Source organism: Rana temporaria, chromosome 2 (genome assembly GCF_905171775.1).
Source record: "Rana temporaria chromosome 2, aRanTem1.1, whole genome shotgun sequence".
Classification (NCBI taxonomy): Eukaryota; Metazoa; Chordata; class Amphibia; order Anura; family Ranidae; genus Rana; species Rana temporaria.
In genome coordinates, this window is record NC_053490.1 from 509,680,585 (window position 1) to 509,701,253 (window position 20,669).

At 52.4% G+C, this 20,669-nt stretch overlaps 2 protein-coding genes across 3 annotated transcripts in view; one reads left to right on the forward strand and one right to left on the reverse strand.

The window, feature by feature from the left end:
• The window catches only part of LOC120927944 (phosphatidylinositol glycan anchor biosynthesis class P), a 68,132-nt gene extending 58,382 nt beyond the window's left edge, over positions 1–9,750 (reverse strand). For both annotated transcript variants that reach the window (XM_040338964.1, XM_040338965.1), the window contains exon 1: positions 9,653–9,750. The gene's annotated coding sequence lies outside the window, so the exon portion shown is untranslated. The remainder of the gene's footprint in view (positions 1–9,652) is intronic.
• A 99-nt stretch (positions 9,751–9,849) lies between these two features.
• The window catches only part of TTC3 (tetratricopeptide repeat domain 3), a 181,810-nt gene continuing 170,990 nt past the window's right edge, over positions 9,850–20,669 (forward strand). The window contains exons 1-2 of the mRNA XM_040338963.1: positions 9,850–9,967; positions 14,484–14,629. Of these exons, the coding sequence (XP_040194897.1) occupies positions 14,503–14,629 (127 nt within the window). The 5' untranslated portion in view covers positions 9,850–9,967; positions 14,484–14,502. The remainder of the gene's footprint in view (positions 9,968–14,483; positions 14,630–20,669) is intronic.

Here is a 20,669-nt window from a genome sequence, read left to right on the forward strand (position 1 = left end):
ATTTGGATAATGCTATCCTCTGTTATGTTCCTTTTTGAGTTTATTTTCCTTTTTGTAATGTTGCACATTGAATAGCCATTTCGCTTTTAAGTTCTACATATACTCCGGTGTGTTAAAAAAACACACAGGTCCCCGATAAAAATATTAGTGACGCAGAGCGAAAAATTGCAACAGGAAGATTTTGTGGGAAATGGTCACAAAAAGTGCCAAGGTATAACAAATGATCTATTGGGTCGCATTGACTAAAGTTAATTAGGAGTTCTGCGCCATTTACTATTTGGTGATAAACCACTTGCCGACCAGCCACCGTCATTATACTGCGGCAATTCGGCACGATCCTGCGAGCCATCGTAGCTGTACGTCGGCTCCGTGCACGCTACATCGCTATGCATACTCGCTCATTATTCCTTTGTCTTGCAAGTTGTCTTTTTCAAAAAAAAAATCAGTGATGACTAGGCCTCACTTAGCAACATCCTGGGAGTATTCCAGTCAGGCTTCATAAGGTATGTAAATGGCCTACACCTATAGCAAGGGCTTTATTCAACTTTAGTCAGAACGGCACAGAATGTACTGGAAGTACTTAGCAACTTCCTGGTAGTATTCCAGTCAGGTTTCATGAAGGTACAGTACAGACCAAAAGTTTGGACACACCTTCTCATTCAAAGAGTTTTCTTTATTTTCATGACTATGAAAATTGTAGATTCACACTGAAGGCATCAAAACTATGAATTAACACATGTGGAATTATACATAACAAAAAAGTGTGAAACAACTGAAAATATATTTCATATTCTAGGTTCTTCAAAGTAGCCACCTTTTGCAGCAGACACATCTCTAGAACTGGTAAGAGGAGACTGTGTGAATCAGGCCTTCATGGTAGAATATCTGCTAGGAAACCACTGCTAAAGAAAGGCAACAAGCAGAAGAGACTTGTTTGGGGTAAAGAACACAAGGAATGGACATTAGACCAGTGGAAATCTGTGCTTTGGTCTGATGAGTCCAAACTTGAGATCTTTGGTTCCAACCCCCGTTCTTTGTGCGATGCAGAAAAGGTGAATGGATGGACTCTACATGCCTGGTTCCCACTGTGAAGCATGGAGGAGGAGGTGTGATGGTGTGGGGGTGCTTTGCTGGTGACACTGTTGGGGATTTAATCAAAATTGAAGGCATACTGAACCAGCATGGCTACCACAGCATCCTGCAGCGGCATGCTATTCCATCCGGTTTGCGTTTAGTTGGACCATCATTTATTTTTCAACAGGACAATGACCCCAAACACACCTCCAGGCTGTGTAAGGGCTTTTTGACCAAGAAGGAGAGTGATGGGGTGCTGCGCCAGGTGACTACCTCTTGAAGCTCATCAAGAGAATGCCAAGAGTGTGCCAAGCAGTAATCAAAGCAAAAGGTGGCTACTTTGAAGAACCTAGAATATGAAATATATTTTCAGTTGTTTCACACTTTTTTGTTATGTATAATTCCACATGTGTTACTTCATAGTTTTGATGCCTTCCGTGTGAATCTACAATTTTCATAGTCATGAAAATAAAAAAAACTCTTTGAATGAGAAGGTGTGTCCAAACTTTTGTTCTGTACTGTACATACATGGCCTACACCTCTAGCAAGGGTATTATTAATCTTTAGTAGGGGTGCAACGGATAAAAAAAACTCACGGTTCGGATCGTTCCTCGAATCAGGAGTCACGGATCGGCAAAAAAAAAATTCTCCCCCACTGTAATATACACCCCCCCCCCACTGTAATATACACATCTTCCCCCCCCCCACTGTAATATACACATCTCCCCCCCACTGTTCACCCCCCCCACTATAGTACCCCCTCGGTGCAGACACCCCCCCCTCCTCTCAGTACAGAGACTCCCCCCTCCTCTCAGGGCAAGAGACCCCCCCTCCTCTCAGGGCAAGAGACCCCCCCTCCTCTCAGGGCAAGAGACCCCCCCCTCCTCTCAGGGCAAGAGACCCCCCCCTCCTCTCAGGGCAAGAGACCCCACTCCTCCTCTCAGGGCAAGATACCCCCCCTCCTCCTCTCAGGGCAAGATACCCCCCCCCTCCTCCTCTCAGGGGAAGAGACCCCCCTCCTCCTCCTCTCAGGGCAAAAGACCCCCCCTCCTCCTCTCAGGGCAAGAGACCCCCCTTGGGCAGTACAGGCACTCCCAGCGTGTGTCCCACGAGTGCGGGCTCCTCCTCTGTGGGTGTAAACACTTCTTTTTTTTATTTTCACTTCCTGTTTTGGCTATGGGGCAGGAAGTGAAGGGAAATCTCCACACTGGAACAGGGATGACAGAAATTAAACAGACCAGAGTTATAACCCTCCCCTTACTCTATTCAAAATGAGAAAATGTAATTTGCTATAAAATACAGAATTTTACTGAATGTTACCACAACACATAAGACCCCTTTCACACTTGGGCGCTGCCGGTGTTAGTGGTAAAGCGCTGTTAGTTTTAGCGGAGCTTTACCGCTGATATAGCGACACTAGTGGGGAGCTTTTAACTCTAGCTAGAGGTCGAGGAAAAAGTTGAAAGCGCCCGTGTTGTGGCTTTGCAGGTGCTGCCCATTTATTTCAATGGGCAAGGGCGGTGGAGGAGTGGTGTATACAGCGCTCCTAAACCACCCTAAAGATGAGGCTTGCAGGACTTTTTTTTCCCGTCCAGCAAGGGCAGCGCCCCCGTGTGAAAGTCCTCAGGCTCTCAGGCTTGGGAGGCAGTTTTCAGGTGCTATTTTTAGCGCTAAAACACCTGAAAAGCGCCTTCAGTGTGAAAGGGGTCTTAGGCCTCATGTACACTGCTGCTGGTAAACAGATGTTTAGGAGCAGTTGGGCATTTTTTCAGCTGCCCCTAAACTCTCCTCTATTATATTATCAGTACATGTACACAGGGTCGTTTATAGTCGTTTCTAGGAGTTGAGTTTAGAAGCATTTTTTGGAAAGAAAAAAAAATGCGTTCAGGACAGATGTTCAGAGGGATTTGAAACGCCAAACGCCTGTAACAGCTTGTAAATGTGGTAACTTGCGTTTAGCTGCGTTTCGTTTACAGACGTTTTTAACCACTTCGATACCAGGCACTTTCCTCCCTGCCTGCCCAGGCCAATTTTCAGCTTTCAGAGCTGTCGTTGTTTAAATGACAATTGCTGTCATGGTCTTACCTCTCTCCTGTCTCCTTCGTTTGACATGTGCTGGCGGCCATCTTGGTTTCTGGGACTCTTGTAGCCTCCCACCCTGCGGCTCCTCCTTCCCACTGGGAGGAGCTGGATGCCTGGCTCACATATATAGGAGCTCTGTGGCTTCAGTTCCTTGCTTGGTCCGCCTGTGTTCACATACTTCTAAGACTGCTGCTGCTTCTGGTTCCGATCCTGGCTTCGTCTGACTTCCCTGCTGGTTCCTGATCCTGGCTTCGTCCGACTACCCTTCTGGTTCCTGACCTCTGGCTTCGCAAGACTCTGTTTAACCATCCGTTTGGACTTTTGCTTTACAGCTTGATTTTCAATAAAGCCTTCTTATTTTCACTTATCTCTTGTTGTACGTCTGGTTCATGGTTCCGTGACATTAGGACCAAGCCATGAATTTTGACGGTACAGGGCCATCCTCGCTACCCACGCTGGTTGCCAGACTTGATCAGCAGGATTACCTGTTGGGTCAGTTCGCCGTGGCGTTGCAAACCCTGCTTGAACGCAGGGCTCATTTCGCTCCCGTTGCCGATGGGTCGGTTGTCGCTCCTGGGCCCGCTCCTACTGCCGCTCCGGTTGTTGCGCCAGAGTCTACCCCGACACCTGTTGTTGCGCCTGCGGTGTTTCGGGGTATGACCGGTTCTGCCCCCCTTCCACAGCGATTTGGGGGAGAGCCAACTCAGTGCCGAGGTTTCCTTAACCAAGTGGGCATTTATTTCGAGTTGCTGCCACATGCCTTTCCCACTGAGAGATCAAAGGTGGGCTTCTTGATCTCGCTGCTCTCGGACAAGGTCTTGGCCTGGGCCAGCCCTTTATGGGAGAACAACAATCCGGTGGTTGCCGAGTTTTCCGGTTTTGTTGCTTCTCTTCGGAAGGTATTCGATGTGCCGGCTCGCGCCGCCTCTGCTGCGAAGCTCCTTATGTCCGTCAGACAGGGTTCACGATCCGTAGCCGAATACGCCATTGAGTTTCGTACCCTGGCAGCAGAGGTGGGCTGGAATAATGAGGCTCTGGTCGCTGCTTTCTCTCATGGTCTCTCGGATGCCTTGAAGGATGAGGTTGCAGCTAAGGACCTACCAGTGGAGCTCGAGGCTCTTATTTCTTTCCTGATTTTGATTGACACCAGACTCAGGGAGAGACCTTCCTTTAAGGAGAGCCTGCGGAGGCCTCCTAACAGTTTGGCGCCTACGTTTGCTGTCCCACCCGTGCCTCCCTCTCCTCCCACGCCTCCTGGGGTTGACTTGTCTGGGGGTGAACCCATGCAGCTGGGGTTTGCTCGCCTGTCCGAGGGGGAGAGGGTACTCTGGAGACGCGAGGGCCGATGCACGTACTGTGGTCTCGGTGGGCATTTTCGGTTGGCATGTCCGAACCGTCCGGGAAACGCTCGCACCTGAGATCCTGTCGGGGGCAGATCTTGGGTGGAGTCTCCTCGTCCCCGGTTTCCCGTGTTGATAAACCACTGATCACTGTTGTCCTCTCCTGGGTCGGGGGGTCGGTGACGACCCAGGCGTTGGTGGACTCTGGTGCTGGTGGTTTTTTCATTGATAGTGAGTTCGCTGCCGCCAATTCCATTCCTCTGCAGGCTCGAGGTTCCCCGCTGGCTCTAGAGGCGATAGACGGCAGACCCCTCCAGCCGTCACACGTGACTCATGAGACCCTTCCAGTGGGGATAGCCATTGGTGCCGTTCACAGAGAGTCAGTCTGCTTCCAGGTTATTTCGTCTCTACACTACTCGGTGGTCTTGGGGTACCCCTGGCTCCAGAAGCATAATCCGACTTTTGACTGGAGATCGGCCGAGATCCTCTCATGGTCACCACAGTATGGGGCTAGTTGCATCCATGGGCCTGTCAAGTTGCTGTGTACTTCCTCGGACTCTCTGTTGCCTCCTGAATACGAGGAGTACCGGGATGTATTCGATAAGGTGCGCGCAGTTGCCCTACCTCCGCACCGCCCATACGATTGTGCCATAGAGTTACAACCTGGTGCCGTTCCTCCTCGCGGCAGGGTCTATCCACTGTCGGTTGCGGAGAATGAGGCCATGGAGGAGTACGTGATGGAGGCGCTGTCCCGTGGTCACATTCGCAAATCCTCGTCCCCGGCAGGGGCTGGATTTTTCTTTGTGAAAAAGAAGGGCGGTGAGTTGAGGCCTTGCATCGATTACAGGGGCCTTAATCGCATCACGATCAAGAACGCTTACCCGATACCCTTGATTTCCGAGCTGTTCGATCGCCTTAAGGGGGCCACGGTCTTTACCAAACTCGACTTGAGGGCGGCATATAACCTGGTAAGGATCAAGGCGGGCGATGAGTGGAAGACCGCGTTTAACACCAGGACCGGTCATTATGAATCCTTGGTTATGCCCTTTGGGTTGTGCAATGCGCCCGCAGTCTTTCAGGAATTCATCAACGATGTTTTCCGTGACCTGTTGCAGCAGTGTGTGGTGGTCTATTTGGATGACATCTTGGTATACTCTGAATCCATGGAGGCCCACATTCTGGATGTCAAGCGAGTGTTGCAACGGTTACGAGAGAACAAGCTGTTCGGTAAGCTTGAGAAATGCGAATTTCACCGATCCCAGGTAACCTTCTTAGGTTACATCATTTCCGCTGAGGGGTTCTCCATGGACCCTGAGAAGGTTTCGGCTGTCTTACAGTGGCCTCAGCCCAGTGGTCTTCGTTCCTTGCAGCGCTTTTTGGGCTTCGCCAATTATTATCGGAAGTTCATCAGGGACTTCTCCATGCTGGCCAAGCCTCTCACGGATCTGACCAGGAAGGGCAGTAATTCCCAGGTCTGGCCGCTCGAGGCCATCCGGGCTTTTGAGGCCCTAAAATCCGCCTTTGTGTCGGCCCCGATTCTGTCTCATCCCAACCCTGGGTTGCCCTTTGTCCTCGAGGTGGACGCATCTGAGACGGGAGTAGGCGCCCTTCTGTCTCAGCGTAGAACACCAGAGGGTCCGCTGCTTCCTTGTGGGTTTTACTCCCGGAAACTGTCACCCGCGGAGTGCAACTATCAGATTGGTGACAGGGAGTTATTGGCCATAGTGCAGGCTCTCAAAGAGTGGAGGCACTTGCTCGAGGGCTCCGTGGTTCCGGTTCTCATCCTGACGGACCACAAGAATCTGACCTACCTTTCTGAGGCCAAGAGATTGACACCACGTCAGGCCAGATGGGCTCTGTTCTTGTCACGTTTTAATTACGTGGTCTCCTACCTACCCGGTTCCAAGAACGTCAGGGCGGATGCCTTATCACGGCAGTACTCCGAGCTGTCCAGGGAGGAATCTATACCGACTTCGGTCATACCTCCGAATCAGATCCTGGCCGCAATTCGCACCAGCTTGACCTCTCCCCTTGGTGAGCAGATTTTGGCGGCTCAATCTGGTGCTCCCTCTGGGAGACCCAACGGCAGTTGTTTTGTGCCTGAGGAGTTGCGCACTCGGTTGTTGCGAACCTACCATAACTCCAAGACCGCGGGGCATCCTGGTAAGAATCAGCTGTCCTGGGCTGTTTCACGTCTGTTCTGGTGGCCTTCCCTACGTTCCGACATCGCCGCATATGTAGCGGCATGCTCCGTTTGTGCCCAGAGTAAGTCCCCTCGGCACCTTCCGTTGGGCCTGCTGCAACCCATAGCCACCGGGGAGCGCCCATGGTCACACCTGGGGATGGATTTCATTGTGGATCTCCCTGCATCCCGAGGCCATACGGTCATTCTCATGATTGTGGATCGGTTTTCCAAAATGTGCCACTGTGTTCCTCTCAAGAAGTTACCCTCTGCACAAGAATTGGCCACGATTTTTGCCTGGGAGGTCTTCCGGTTGCACGGTTTGCCCAAGGAGATAGTGTCGGATCGGGGGAGTCAGTTTGTGTCCAGGTTCTGGTGCGCCTTTTGCTCCCAGTTGGGGATTCATCTCTCCTTCTCCTCGGCCTACCACCCTCAGTCCAATGGGGCCGCAGAACGATCCAATCAGGCCTTGGAGCAATTCCTTCGTTGCTATGTCTCCGATCACCAGGACAATTGGGTTGACCTCCTGCCTTGGGCTGAGTTTGCCAGGAACACGGCGGTGAACTCTTCCTCTGGGACGTCTCCCTTCATGGCCAATTATGGGTTCCAACCTGCCGTGTTACCGGAGGCATTCTCTCCCCAGGATATTCCGGCTGTGGAGGATCACCTTTCCGTCCTACGCGCCTCTTGGGTACAGATCCAGAAGTCCCTTGAGGTCTCTGCGCAGCGCCAGAAACTCCAGGCTGATCGCAGACGAGCGCCTGCTCCTTCCTACCAGGTCGGAGACCGTGTATGGTTGTCCACTCGCAACCTCAACCTTCGAGTGCCCACTCCCAAGCTGGCTCCTCGCTTTGTTGGTCCCTTCCGAGTGCTTCGCAGGGTAAACCCGGTAGCCTATGCCCTTGCGCTTCCTCCTGGCATGCGGATCTCCAACGTGTTTCATGTCTCCCTGTTGAAGCCACTGGTGTGCAATCGCTTCACTTCCTCGGTTCCTCGGCCTCGTCCGGTCCAAGTGGGCAATCATGAGGAGTATGAGGTGAGCAATATCCTGGACTCACGCCTGGTCCGCGGTCGGGTGCAGTTTTTGGTCCACTGGCGTGGTTACGGTCCAGAGGAGCGTTCCTGGGTTCCCTCCGCAGATGTCCATGCTCCTGCCTTGCTCCGAGCCTTCCACGCACGTTTCCCTCAGAAACCGTTTTTTGCACCGCGGAGGAGGGGCCCTTGAGGGGGAGGTACTGTCATGGTCTTACCTCTCTCCTGTCTTCTTCGTTTGACATGTGCTGGCGGCCATCTTGGTTTCTGGGACTCTTGTAGCCTCCCACCCTGCGGCTCCTCCAGGAGCTGGATGCCTGGCTCACATATATAGGAGCTCTGTGGCTTCAGTTCCTTGCTTGGTCCTCCTGTGTTCACATGCTTCTAAGACTGCTGCTGCTTCTGGTTCCGATCCTGGCTTCGTCTGACTTCCCTGCTGGTTCCTGATCCTGGCTTCGTCTGACTTCCCTGCTGGTTCCTGATCCTGGCTTCGTCCGACTACCCTTCTGGTTCCTGACCTCTGGCTTCGCAAGACTCTGTTTAACCATCCGTTTGGACTTTTGCTTTACAGCTTGATTTTCAATAAAGCCTTCTTATTTTCACTTATCTCTTGTTGTACGTCTGGTCCATGGTTCCGTGACAATTGCGCTGTCATGCAACACTGTACCCAAACAGAATTTTTATTTTTTTGTTCCCACAAACAGAGCTTTCTTTTGGTGGTATTTGATCACCTCTGCGGTTTAAATTGTATGCCAAACAAATAAAAAAAGACAGAGAATTTGGAAAAAAAATATATTTTTCTTTTGTTTCGGTTATAAAATTTTGTAAATAAGTAAGTTTTCTATTTTTCTGATGGGCACTGATGAGGTGGCACTGTTATGCAGGACTGATGGGCATTACTGATGCCACTGGCAGGCATTGGGGATGGGCACTGATCGGCATTTCCCTGGTGGTCTAAGGTGGCATACCTGGTGTTCTAGTGTGATGGCCACTGATTGGCATTTCCCTGGTGGTCCTGGCGGCATCCTGGTGATCTTGGGCCAGCATCTGAGGGGGAGGTCTGCGCTGATAAACAAGCAGCGCAGACCCCCCCCGCCAGGAGAATAGCCGATCGGCTCTCCTCTACTAGCGTCTGTTAGACGCGAGTGAGGAAAAGCTGATCAGCGGCTCTTCCTGTTTACAACGTGATCAGCCGTGATTGGACAAGGCTGATCACGTGGTAAAGAGTAAGGATGAGCTCTGGCGTGTTCGCACAGTCCACGTGCAGAGCCCGCCAGGAAGTCAGCACCATGCTGCGCTAATCACAGGCAGGGAGACATTGTCCCGATGCTCGGCTGCAGAGATCGGGAAATATCTCCCTGCCTGTGATTAGCGCGGTGTCGACTTCCTGGCGGGCTCTGCACGTGGACTGTGCGAACACGCCGGAGCTCATCCTTAGTAAAGAGACTGCGTCGGAGGCTCTTTCCCGAGATCGGTGTAGCGGTGTGTCAGATTGACACGCTGCACCGCCGATTGGCGCGATGCGTACCCCTGAACCACCGCCCGCCTATAATTCTGCTATAGGCCGAGTGGGAAGTGGTTAACGGAGAAACATTTTTGACTATTTTCATTGTAAAAAACGCTTCTAAATGCAAACGCGGCCCAACGTACGTTATTTAAACGTCGGTTACTATCTGTCAAGTTAAACTGTCCAGGAGAGGTTGTAAAAAGCGTCCTGTGTACATGGAGCCCAAGGCTGGCCATACACTATACAATACAATTGTACAATCTACTTTAGATCTATCTTCAACGATGTGGTACAAGAGCCTGCCTTGATACTGATTGAATGCAACGTGTAAAACAATGCACAAAGATGGTACAACCTGACTGTATAGTGTATGACCGACTTATCCACAGTTGCCCCTACAGCCCTCAGTCCTGTCCACCCCCAGCACATACTCACCTCCAGCACCGCCAGCCGTCATAACACTTCCGGCTTCCTTTGCAATACCGCCCTCAACCAGCAGAGGGTCATCAGCGTGAACCGCAAACAATGCGTTCCAAATTGGCGTGGTCGCGTCAGCCGGTGTCCACACCCAATCACAATCCTGTCGTGCTGGCAGTGTGCCAGGACGTGCGCCGTGACGTCGCGTTTCCTCGGTGCGTGTCTCGGAAAGACTTCGCTGGCTGGTAAAGTGAGGAGGAAGAGGAGGGCGGACAGCGGCGGGAGGAGAGAAGGGAAGAGAAGAAGAAGGGACCCGTGTGGTGTGCGCCTCAGGTACGAGTGTGGGGGAAAGGAGAGGAGGAGGGGGGGTCGGGATATGGTGGGGGTACCATATGGGAGGGTCCCATTTTCTCACTACATTCCAGAGAGTCGGGAATTTGGATGTTTACCTCTCCCCACTGGAGTTCGGGGGGGCCCATATAGGGGGAGGGGAGGTCAAAGTTTATATTAAAGGGGAACCTTACACTCTCCTGAAGAATAAAATAATGTACTTTGGGGCGCGCCCCCCCCTGTCACCGCTACTCTGGGGCATGCCCCCCGTGTCACTGTTACCTTTGAGCGCGCCCCCCGTGTCACCGTTACTTTTGAGCGCGCGTCACCATTACGTGGGGCATCCCCCCACCGTGTCACCATTACATGGGGCGTCTCTCCCACACCGCGTCACCATTACGTGGGGCGTCTCCCCCCCCCACTGTGTCACCATTATGTGGGGCGTCCCCCCCCCACCGTGTCACCATTACGTGGGGCGTTCCCCCCCCCGTGTCACCATTACGTGGGGCGTTCCCCCCCCCCACCGTGTCACCATTACGTGGGGCGTTCCCCCCCCCCCCGTGTCACCATTACGTGGGACGTTCCCCCCCCCCCGTGTCACCATTACGTGGGGCATCCCCCCCCCCGTGTCACCATTACGTGGGACGTTCCCCCCCCCCCCCCCGTGTCACCATTACGTGGGCGTTCCCCCCCCCCCCCGTGTCACCATTACGTGGGGCGTTCCCCCCCCCCCCCCACCGTGTCACCATTACGTGGGAGGTCCCCCCCCACCGTGTCACCATTACGTGGGAGGTCCCCCCCCACCGTGTCACCATTACGTGGGAGGTCCCCCCCCCCCCCTACCGTGTCACCATTACGTGGGGCATCCCCCTACCGTGTCACCATTACGTGGGGCGGCGTCCCCCCCCCCCCACCGTGTCACCATTACGTGGGGCGGCGTCCCCCCCCCCCCACCGTGTCACCATTACGTGGGGCGGCGTCCCCCCCCTCCCACCGTGTCACCATTACGTGGGGCGGCGCCCCCCCCCCCCCCCCCCCCCGTGTCACCATTGCGTGGGGCGGCGTCCCCCCCCCCCCCCCACCGTGTCACCATTACGTGGGGCGGCGTCCCCCCCCCCCCACCGTGTCACCATTGCGTGGGGTGGCGTCCCCCCCCCCCCACCGTGTCACCATTACGTGGGGCGTCTCCCCTACCGTGTCACCATTACGTGGGGCGTCTCCCCCCCCACCGTGTCACCGTTACGTGGGGCCCCCCCCCACCGTGTCACCATTACGTGGGGCGTCTCCCCCCGACCGTGTCACCATTACGTGGGGCGTCTCCCCCCCCCCCCGACCGTGTCACCATTACGTGGGGCGTCTCCCCCCCCCCCTACCGTGTCACCATTACGTGGGGCGTCTCCCCCCCACCGTGTCACCGTTACGTGGGCCCCCCCCCACCGTGTCACCATTACGTGGGGCGTCACCATTACGTGGGGCGTCTCCCCCCCCCCCCCCCCCACCGTGTCACCATTACGTGGGGCGTTCCCCCCCCCCCCGTGTCACCATTACGTGGGGCGTTCCCCCCCCCCCCCCCCCCCCCCCGTGTCACCATTACGTGGGGCATCCCCCCCCCACCGTGTCACCATTACGTGGGACGTTCCCCCCCCCCCCCCCGTGTCACCATTACGTGGGGCGTTCCCCCCCCCCACCGTGTCACCATTACGTGGGGCATCCCCCCCCACCGTGTCACCATTACGTGGGAGGTCCCCCCCACCGTGTCACCATTACGTGGGGCGTCCCCCCCCCCCCCTACCGTGTCACCATTACGTGGGGCATCCCCCCCCCTACCGTGTCACCATTACGTGGGGCAGCGTCCCCCCCCCCACCGTGTCACCATTACGTGGGGCAGCGTCCCCCCCCCCTCCACCGTGTCACCATTACGTGGGGCGGCGTCCCCCCCCCCCACCGTGTCACCATTACGTGGGGCAGCGTCCCCCCCCCCCTCCACCGTGTCACCATTACGTGGGGCGGCGCCCCCCCCCCCCCCCCGTGTCACCATTACGTGGGGCGGCGTCCCCGACCGTGTCACCATTACGTGGGGCGTCTCCCCCCCCCCGACCGTGTCACCATTACGTGGGGCGTCTCCCCCCCCCCTACCGTGTCACCATTACGTGGGGCGTCTCCCCCCCCCACCGTGTCACCGTTACGTGGGGCCCCCCCCCCACCGTGTCACCATTACGTGGGGCGTCTCCCCCCTACCGTGTCACCATTACGTGGGGCGTCACCATTACGTGGGGCGTCTCCCCCCCCCCCCCACCGTGTCACCATTACGTGGGGCGTCTCCCCCCCCCCCCCACCGTGTCACCATAACGTGGGGCGTCTCCCCCCCCCCCCCACCATGTCACCGTTACGTGGGGCGTCTCCCCCCCCCCCCCCCCACCATGTCACCGTTACGTGGGGCGTCTCCCCCCCCCCACCATGTCACCGTTACGTGGGGCGTCTCCCCCCCCCCCCCCACCATGTCACCGTTACGTGGGGCGTCTTCCCCCCCCCACCGTGTAACCATTACGTGGGGCGTCTCCCCCCCCCTACCGTGTCACCATTACGTGGGGCGTCTCCCCCCCCCCCCCCTACCGTGTCACCATTACGTGGGGCGTCTCCCCCCCCCTACCGTGTCACCATTACGTGGGGCGTCTCCCCCCCCACCGTGTCACCGTTACGTGGGGCCCCCCCCCACTGTGTCACCATTACGTGGGGCGTCTCCCCCCCTACCGTGTCACCATTACGTGGGGCGTCTCCCCCCCTACCGTGTCACCATTACGTGGGGCGTCTCCCCCCCTACCGTGTCACCATTACGTGGGGCGTCTCCCCCCCTACCGTGTCACCATTACGTGGGGCGTCTCCCCCCCTACCGTGTCACCATTACGTGGGGCGTCTCCCCCCCTACCGTGTCACCATTACGTGGGGCGTCTCCCCCACCGTGTCACCATTACGTGGGGCGTCTCCCCCACCGTGTCACCATTACGTGGGGCGTCTCCCCCACCGTGTCACCATTACGTGGGGCGTCTCCCCCACCGTGTCACCATTACGTGGGGCGTCTCCCCCACCGTGTCACCATTACGTGGGGCGTCTCCCCCACCGTGTCACCGTTACGTGGGGCGTCTCCCCCACCGTGTCACCGTTACGTGGGGCGTCTCCCCCACCGTGTCACCGTTACGTGGGGCGTCTCCCCCACCGTGTCACCGTTACGTGGGGCGTCTCCCCCACCGTGTCACCGTTACGTGGGGCGTCTCCCCCACCGTGTCACCGTTACGTGGGGCGTCTCCCCCACCGTGTCACCGTTACGTGGGGCGTCTCCCCCACCGTGTCACCGTTACGTGGGGCGTCTCCCCCACCGTGTCACCGTTACGTGGGGCGTCTCCCCCACCGTGTCACCGTTACGTGGGGCGTCTCCCCCACCGTGTCACCGTTACGTGGGGCGTCTTTCCCCCCCCCCCCCCTACCGTGTCACCGTTACGTGGGGCGTCTTTCCCCCCCCCACCGTGTCACCGTTACGTGGGGCGTCTTCCCCCCCCCCACCGTGTCACCGTTATGTGGGGCGTCTCCCCCCCACCGTGTCACCATTACGTGGGGCGTCACCATTACGTGGGGCGTCTCCCCCCCACCGTGTCACCATTACGTGGGGCGTCTTCCCCCCCCCACCGTGTCACCATTACGTGGGGCGTCTTCCCCCCCCCACCGTGTCACCATTACGTGGGGCGTCTTCCCCCCCCCCCACCGTCTCACCATTACGTGGGGCGTCTTCCCCCCCCCCCCCCCCCCCCACCGTCTCACCATTACGTGGGGCGTCTTCCCCCCCCCCCCCCCCCACCGTCTCACCATTACGTGGGGCGTCTTCCCCCCCCCCCCACCGTGTCACCATTACGTGGGGCGTCGTCCCCCCCCCCCCCCACCGTGTCACAATTACGTGGGGCGTCTTCCCCCCCCCCCCACCGTGTCACCATTACGTGGGGCGTCTCCCCCCCCACCCTGTCACCATTACGTGGGGCGTCTCCCCCCCCACCCTGTCACCATTACGTGGGGCGTCTCCCCCCCCCCCGTGTCACCATTACGTGGGGCGTCTCCCCCCCCCCCCCCCCACCGTGTCACCATTACGTGGGGCGTCCCCCCACCGTGTCACCATTACGTGGGGCGTCTCCCCCCCCCCCCCCACCGTGTCACCATTACGTGGGGCGTCTCCCCCACCGTGTCACCATTATGTGGGGCGTCCCCCCCCCCCCCCACCGTGTCACCATTACGTGGGGCCCCATCTAATGAATTTTGGGAAACCTGCGACCCACCATTTCTAACTTTCGCTCTGATCAATTTTGATTGAACCCTTTTGTATATGTCTGTATTAATACCTAATTTCTATGCATATTGTCCATATGTACCATGTGATTCTATCACCGTTACAATCCCACTTTCCTCTCTTGTTCATAAATGTTGGCTGAATGTGTTTTTTTTTTTTTTTGTAATTAAATCTTTCTCTCGCCGACAGAACTGCATTCTAAACCAAAATGGAGCACAAAAGGAGAAATACCGTGTATAAGCAGGTGGATTTGGAGAATGGCCAAATTGTTGGCATATCGGACCCTGAACTGAGTGATTTTGAGAAGGAACATTTTCTCCTAATGTCTGATGTCGGTACGTCACACTACAGAGATGCCCAAAAAGATGCATTTGGTTATATGGTGGTGCAAAATAAATTTGCAGTTATGAGAACATCATCACATTTGGGATACTTGAGCTGGACACCTTTAAGACCCCTTTCACAAATGGCGGCGGTGGTGGTAAAACGCTGCTATTTTTACCGCCGATGCTATGGGCGGATTTGCAGTGCAATTTGGCCACTAGCGGGGCGCATTTAACCCCCGCTAGCGGCCAAGAAAGGGTTAAAACCCATTGATTTCAGTGGGCAGCAGCGGTGGAGGAGCTGTGTACACACGGCTCATTCACTGCGCCAAGGATGCGGCCAGCAGGACGCTTTTTAACGTCCTGCTAGCGCAACGCTCCAGTGTGAAAGCTCTCAGGCTTTCACACTGGAGACAGTGGCGCAGCTTTTTAAGGGCGGATTGCAGGCGCTATTTTTTTTAACGCTATAGTGCCTGCAATACGCCCTCAGTGTGAAAGGGGTTGTAAAGTCAGAAGGTTTTTTTTATTTACATATATAATGTATAATTTGTTTTTTATAATTTTAACCACCTAAATACTGGGCACTTGCACCCCCTTCCTGCCCAGGCCATTTTTCAGCTTTCAGCGCTGTCCTACTTTTAATGACAATTTCATGGTCATACAACACTCTACCCATGTAAAATATTTATTATTTTCTTCGCACAAATAGAGCTTTCTTTTGGTGGTATTTAATCACTCCTAGGTTTTTTTATTTTTTTCCCTCCAAAAAAAAAGACCAACGTTTTGAAAAAATAAAAAAAAGTTTTTCTTAGTTTCTGTCAGTAAATTTTGCAATCAAAATCGCTGATGGGCACTGATTAGGCAGCACTTATAGGCACAGATGGGCAGCACTAATAGTCAGCACTGACTGGCGGCACTAGTGGGCATTGATGGGCAGCACTAATAGTCGGCACTGGTGGGCACAGATGGGCCGCATTGTTGGGCAGCACTAATAGCCAGCCCTGGTGGGCACAGATGGGCCGCATTGTTGGGCAGCACTAATAGCCACTGACTGACATGAGTTTTGGGCATTGGTTGTTGGCACTGGTGGGCAATCATTACTGGCACTGGTGGCACGTAACTGTAATCAGGTGCTTTGATTACATACCTAGCTGTCCCCTGTGAGGAGATGCCGCTGATCGGCTCTTCTCACCTCACACTCTGTCAGTGTGATACGACGAGAGCCGATTACCGTCATCTCTGTGTTTACATGTGACCTGCTGTGATTGATCACAGCCGATTTACATGGTTAAAGAGCCGCAGCTCTTTACACAGATTGGGGTCGCGCCGTGTCCTAGCAACACGGCGCGGCCGCACTGCGCGCGAGAGCGGTCGTTCTGAGCGCCCGTCATATGATGTCCACCCAGAACAAGAGCCACATCACCCCACCGTCATTTGACGGTGGGCTGGCAGTGGTTAAAAAATTCAGCCCTGGAATATTTGCGCGGTGATGCAATTCTGTACCCAAACAAAATTGCAGCCTTTTTTCCCATAAATAGGGCTTTCTTTTGGTGTTTGACCACCTCTGCAGGTGTTTTTATTTATTTATTTTTTGTGCTATAAACAAAAAAAAGACCATTTTGAAAATGACACAATATTTTGTAATTTTTGCTACAATAAATATCCCCTTTTTTAAAAAAATAAATAAGAAAAGCTAATATTTTCCTCAGTTTAGCCCGATATGTATTCTTCTACATATTTGTGGTCCAAAAAAATCGCAATAAGCGTATATTGATTGGTAGATTGATAAATTAGTTTTCAATTTTTTTTACAAATATGTGAAAAGTGTGAAGTGCATTTGCATTCAGCCCCCCCTGAGACAATACATTGTAGGCTTAAGGCCCGTATACACGATCGGATTTTCCAACGGGAATTGTGTGATGACAGGCTTTTGTCGGAAAATCCGACCGTTTGTTTGCTCCGTTGGACAATTGTCAGAATTTCAGCCAACAAATGTGGGATAGCGTGCTTTAAAATTTTCCGACAACAATCGTGTGTTGCCCAAAGGGTGGCGCTAAAGAGCTGAAAAACCACATTGTTTTGTGTTTGTTGGCCGGCAAGTTCATGGCAAATGCCCTTCGCACAAAAGTCCTACGCTTTGTCCGTAGAAAATCTGATTGCGTGTACACACAGGTAGACTCTTTACTAATTAGGTGAACGGTGCTCAAAGAGTCACCATTGGGCCGGACTTTAGAGGCATAGAAAACAATGGAGAGGTAGAAAAATAAAAATGTATTGAAAAAAGTACATAATATAGTCAACAATGTTCAAAATGTATAAAATGATACAATTTGTACAGTGAGTCCTTGATGCACACGGGCTCACTGTACAAACTGTATCATTTTATATGATTTTTATACATTTTGAACATTGACTATATTATGTACTTTTTTTCAATAAATTGTTTTTTTTCTACCTCTAAAGTCCGGCCCAATGGTGACCCTTTGAGCACCGTTCTTCTTTACGCATGTGGAAATGTAAGTGTTTCCTTTTTCTACTAATTAGGTGACTTTTGAAGGCAATTGGTTCCATCAGATTTTAGTTAGGGGTATCAGAGTAAAGGGGGCTGAATACAAATGCACCCCACATTTTTCTGATATTCATTTGTAAAAATAAACCTTTATCATTTTTCCTTCCACATCACAATTATGTGCCACTTTGTGTTGGTCTATCACATACAATCCCAATAAAACACATTTACATTTTTGGTTGTAACATGACAAAATGTGGAAAATTTCAAGGGGTATGAATACTTTTTTCAAAGCGTTGAGTAAAAACTTTTTAGCACAAATTAACTTAGTGCACAACGTACATATTATTATTATTATTATTATTATTATTATTATTATTATTCAGGATTTATTTAGCGCCAACAGTTTGCGCAGCGCTTTACATCAGGGAAGACAGTACAGTCACAATACACATCAATACAGGAGGGATCAGAGGGCCCTGCTCGTTAGAGCTTACAATCTAGAAGGGAGGGTCAAGTGGAACAAAGGGTAGTTAGCTGTGGGGGATGATCAGATGGACTCAAATGAAAATACAGTTGTTAGGTGTGGGAAGGATAGGCTTCTCTGAAGAGGAGGGTTTTCAGGGATCCTCTAAAAGCTGACAGAGAAGGAGATAGATGGATAGATTGGGGTAAGGAGTTGCATAGGCTTGGAGAGGCTCTAGAAAAGTCCTGGAGACGAGCACGGGAGCAGGTGATGAGAGAGCTAGAGAGTAGGAGGTCTTGAGAAGAACGAAGAGAACATACAGGTTGGTATTTAGAAACTAGGTCAGTGATGTAGCTGGCATATCTGCATATGTTACATTTTTGCACTGCTTCCTCGTACAGTTCTTTTTTTTTTTTCTAAAACTGCTTAATTATAGAGAACTTAACTAGAAATGTGTTACATGACGTGGGATAATTGTGTAATGAGCTCCTTCAGCAGGTCCCCATTATGTTCTGACATTTCACAATACCATGCCGTGGATGACTAGCTACACATATACTCTCACCTTTGCTCTCTGCTATGGAATGGCTAGAATTTCCGTGCAGAAGTTCCACTGTTGACATTGTTAGATCTATACTTTGCTGTCTGTGTTGGTGGAGCCCGGTTTCGTCATCCTGCCTGGTCAGTGCTGCTTCCTGCACATCTTGTTTGAACACATACCTATGTAAACGCTGCTACAAAAGATTAAAAGTATTAGACTGAGTTCACATATATGCAAATTGCATGCCTTTTGCATAACATGTGAGTGTGACCTGCTTTCAATAGAGCCGGTTCACACGTCTGGGGTGGCTACGGTGTGAATTTGAAAATGGTCTTGTGCATTTTCTGGGTCTGGTTCAGGTGTGAATTCAGGGAAAAACTTGCACCTGAACCGGTGAACAGAACGCACAGGACACCGGACTGCAAACTGTAACTAGACCTTTGTGAACTTAGCCTTAACCACTTAAGGACCTTTAAGGTGTTTTTCAGATTTGGTGTTTGCAAGACTAAAACATTTTTTTTTTGCTAGAAAATTACTTAAAACCCCCAAACATTATATATATTTTTTTCTAACACCCTAGAGAATAAAATGGCGATCATTGCAATACTTTTTGTCACACCGTATTTGCGCAGCGGTCTTACAAGCGCACTTTTTTTGGAAAAAATTCACTTTGTTGAATTAAAAAATAAGACAACAATAAATTTGGCCCAATTTTTTTATATATTGTGAAAGATAATGTTACGCCGAGTAAAATGATACCCAACATGTCACGCTTAAAAATTGCGCCCGCTCGTGGCATGGCGTCAAACTTTTACCCTTAAAAATCTCGATAGGCGACGTTTAAAAAATTCTATAGGTTGCATTTTTTGAGTTACAGAGGAGGTCTAGGGCTAGAATTATTGCTCTCGCTCTAACGATCACGGCGATACCTCACTTGTGTGATTTGAACACCGTTGTCATATGCAGGCGCTACTCGCGTATGCGTTCACTTCTGCGCGCGAGCTCGTCGGGACGGGGCGCTTTAAAAAATATTTTTTTTTTTGTTATTTATTTTTAGTTATTTTATTACTTTTTACACTGAAAAAAAATAAAATACATTGATCACTTTTATTCCTATTATAAGGAATGTAAACATCCCTTGTAATAGAAAAAAGCATGACAGGTCCTCTTAAATATGAGATCTGCGGTCAAAAAGATCTCAGATCTCATATTTAGACTAAAATGCAAGAAAAAAATAAAAATATTGAAACTGTCATTTTTTCAAATGACAAAAAAATAAAATGTTTCTTTAAGACGCTGGGTGGGACTGACGTTTTGACGTCACTTCCGCCCAGCAGAGCTATGGGGACGGGTGAAGGACATTTTTCCCTCACTCGCATCCCCAGTCAGCTGCCGAACAGGCCCGATCGCCTCCGCCACTACCGACGGCAACGGTAAGCGGCGGAGGGCGCGGGAGATCGGCGGGAGGGGGGGCCCCCTCTCCCGCCACCGATAACGGAGATCTCGCCGCGAAGACCGCCGTTATCGTGTACAGGACCCTTAGCACTAAAGATGGATATCTCGATTGTGCCAGCAGCTGCTGCCGTTACCGAGATATCCATCTTTAAAATGCCAACGTATATATACAGTGCAGGGTCTGGAAGTGGTTAAAGTGTTACTAAACACACAACAGTAAAATCAGTCTGTATGTGCAGTAAAGCATGTTTGTTATCCTCCCTGTGGAACCAGGTGTAAATCCTGCACATTGAGCAAAAAGGCTGTTTGCTCCGGTCTTCTCTGATCCTCCCCTTCTTCCACTGTCACCAAACCATCTCCCTGTAGTACAGAGCCTTGGGGGCACTCTACACATGCTCAGTTTGGTGTGTATTGCTAGAGTTTTTTTGGGGGGCAGGGTGCATGTGATCAGCACTGTCCAGGCAGAGGGTCTAGAACAAGGGTCTTCAAACCATGGCCCTCCAGTTGTTCAGGACCTACAATTCCCATCATGCCTAGTCATGTCTGTGAATGTCAGTTTTACAATGCCTCATGGGATGTGTAGTTCCGCAACAGCTGGAGCGCCATAGTTTGAGTATCCCTGGTCTAGAAGGTCATGCAGCTTTATAAGACAATTGGAGTAGAATGAAAACTCCTCCTACAAGCTTTAAAGTGGAGTTCCTGCAGCTGCTGACTTTTAAAATATGGACACTTGCCTGTCCAGGGTGTCTGCGATGTCCTCACTCAAAGCCATCCCATCTCTCGGCTCCTGGGTGGAGGCCCCGGCATCTTAAGTAAGGGAATCAGGAAGTGTGCAGCTTCACAGCTTGGTTTCCTACTGCGCACGCGCGAGTCGTGTTGGGCGTTGAGTGGTCCCTGCTATCTAATGGGACCTGTGTCTCTCCCAGAAGACAGCAGGGGGGCGGCGTACATGGTGCAGATCACTGCGGCGATCTTTTGCCGGAAGTGGGAGCAAATGCCTGATTAGATGGGTATCTGCTCCCCCCTGCCAAATGTGACACCGGAGGGGGGGGGTCCGGACATTCCATTTTTGGGTGGAACT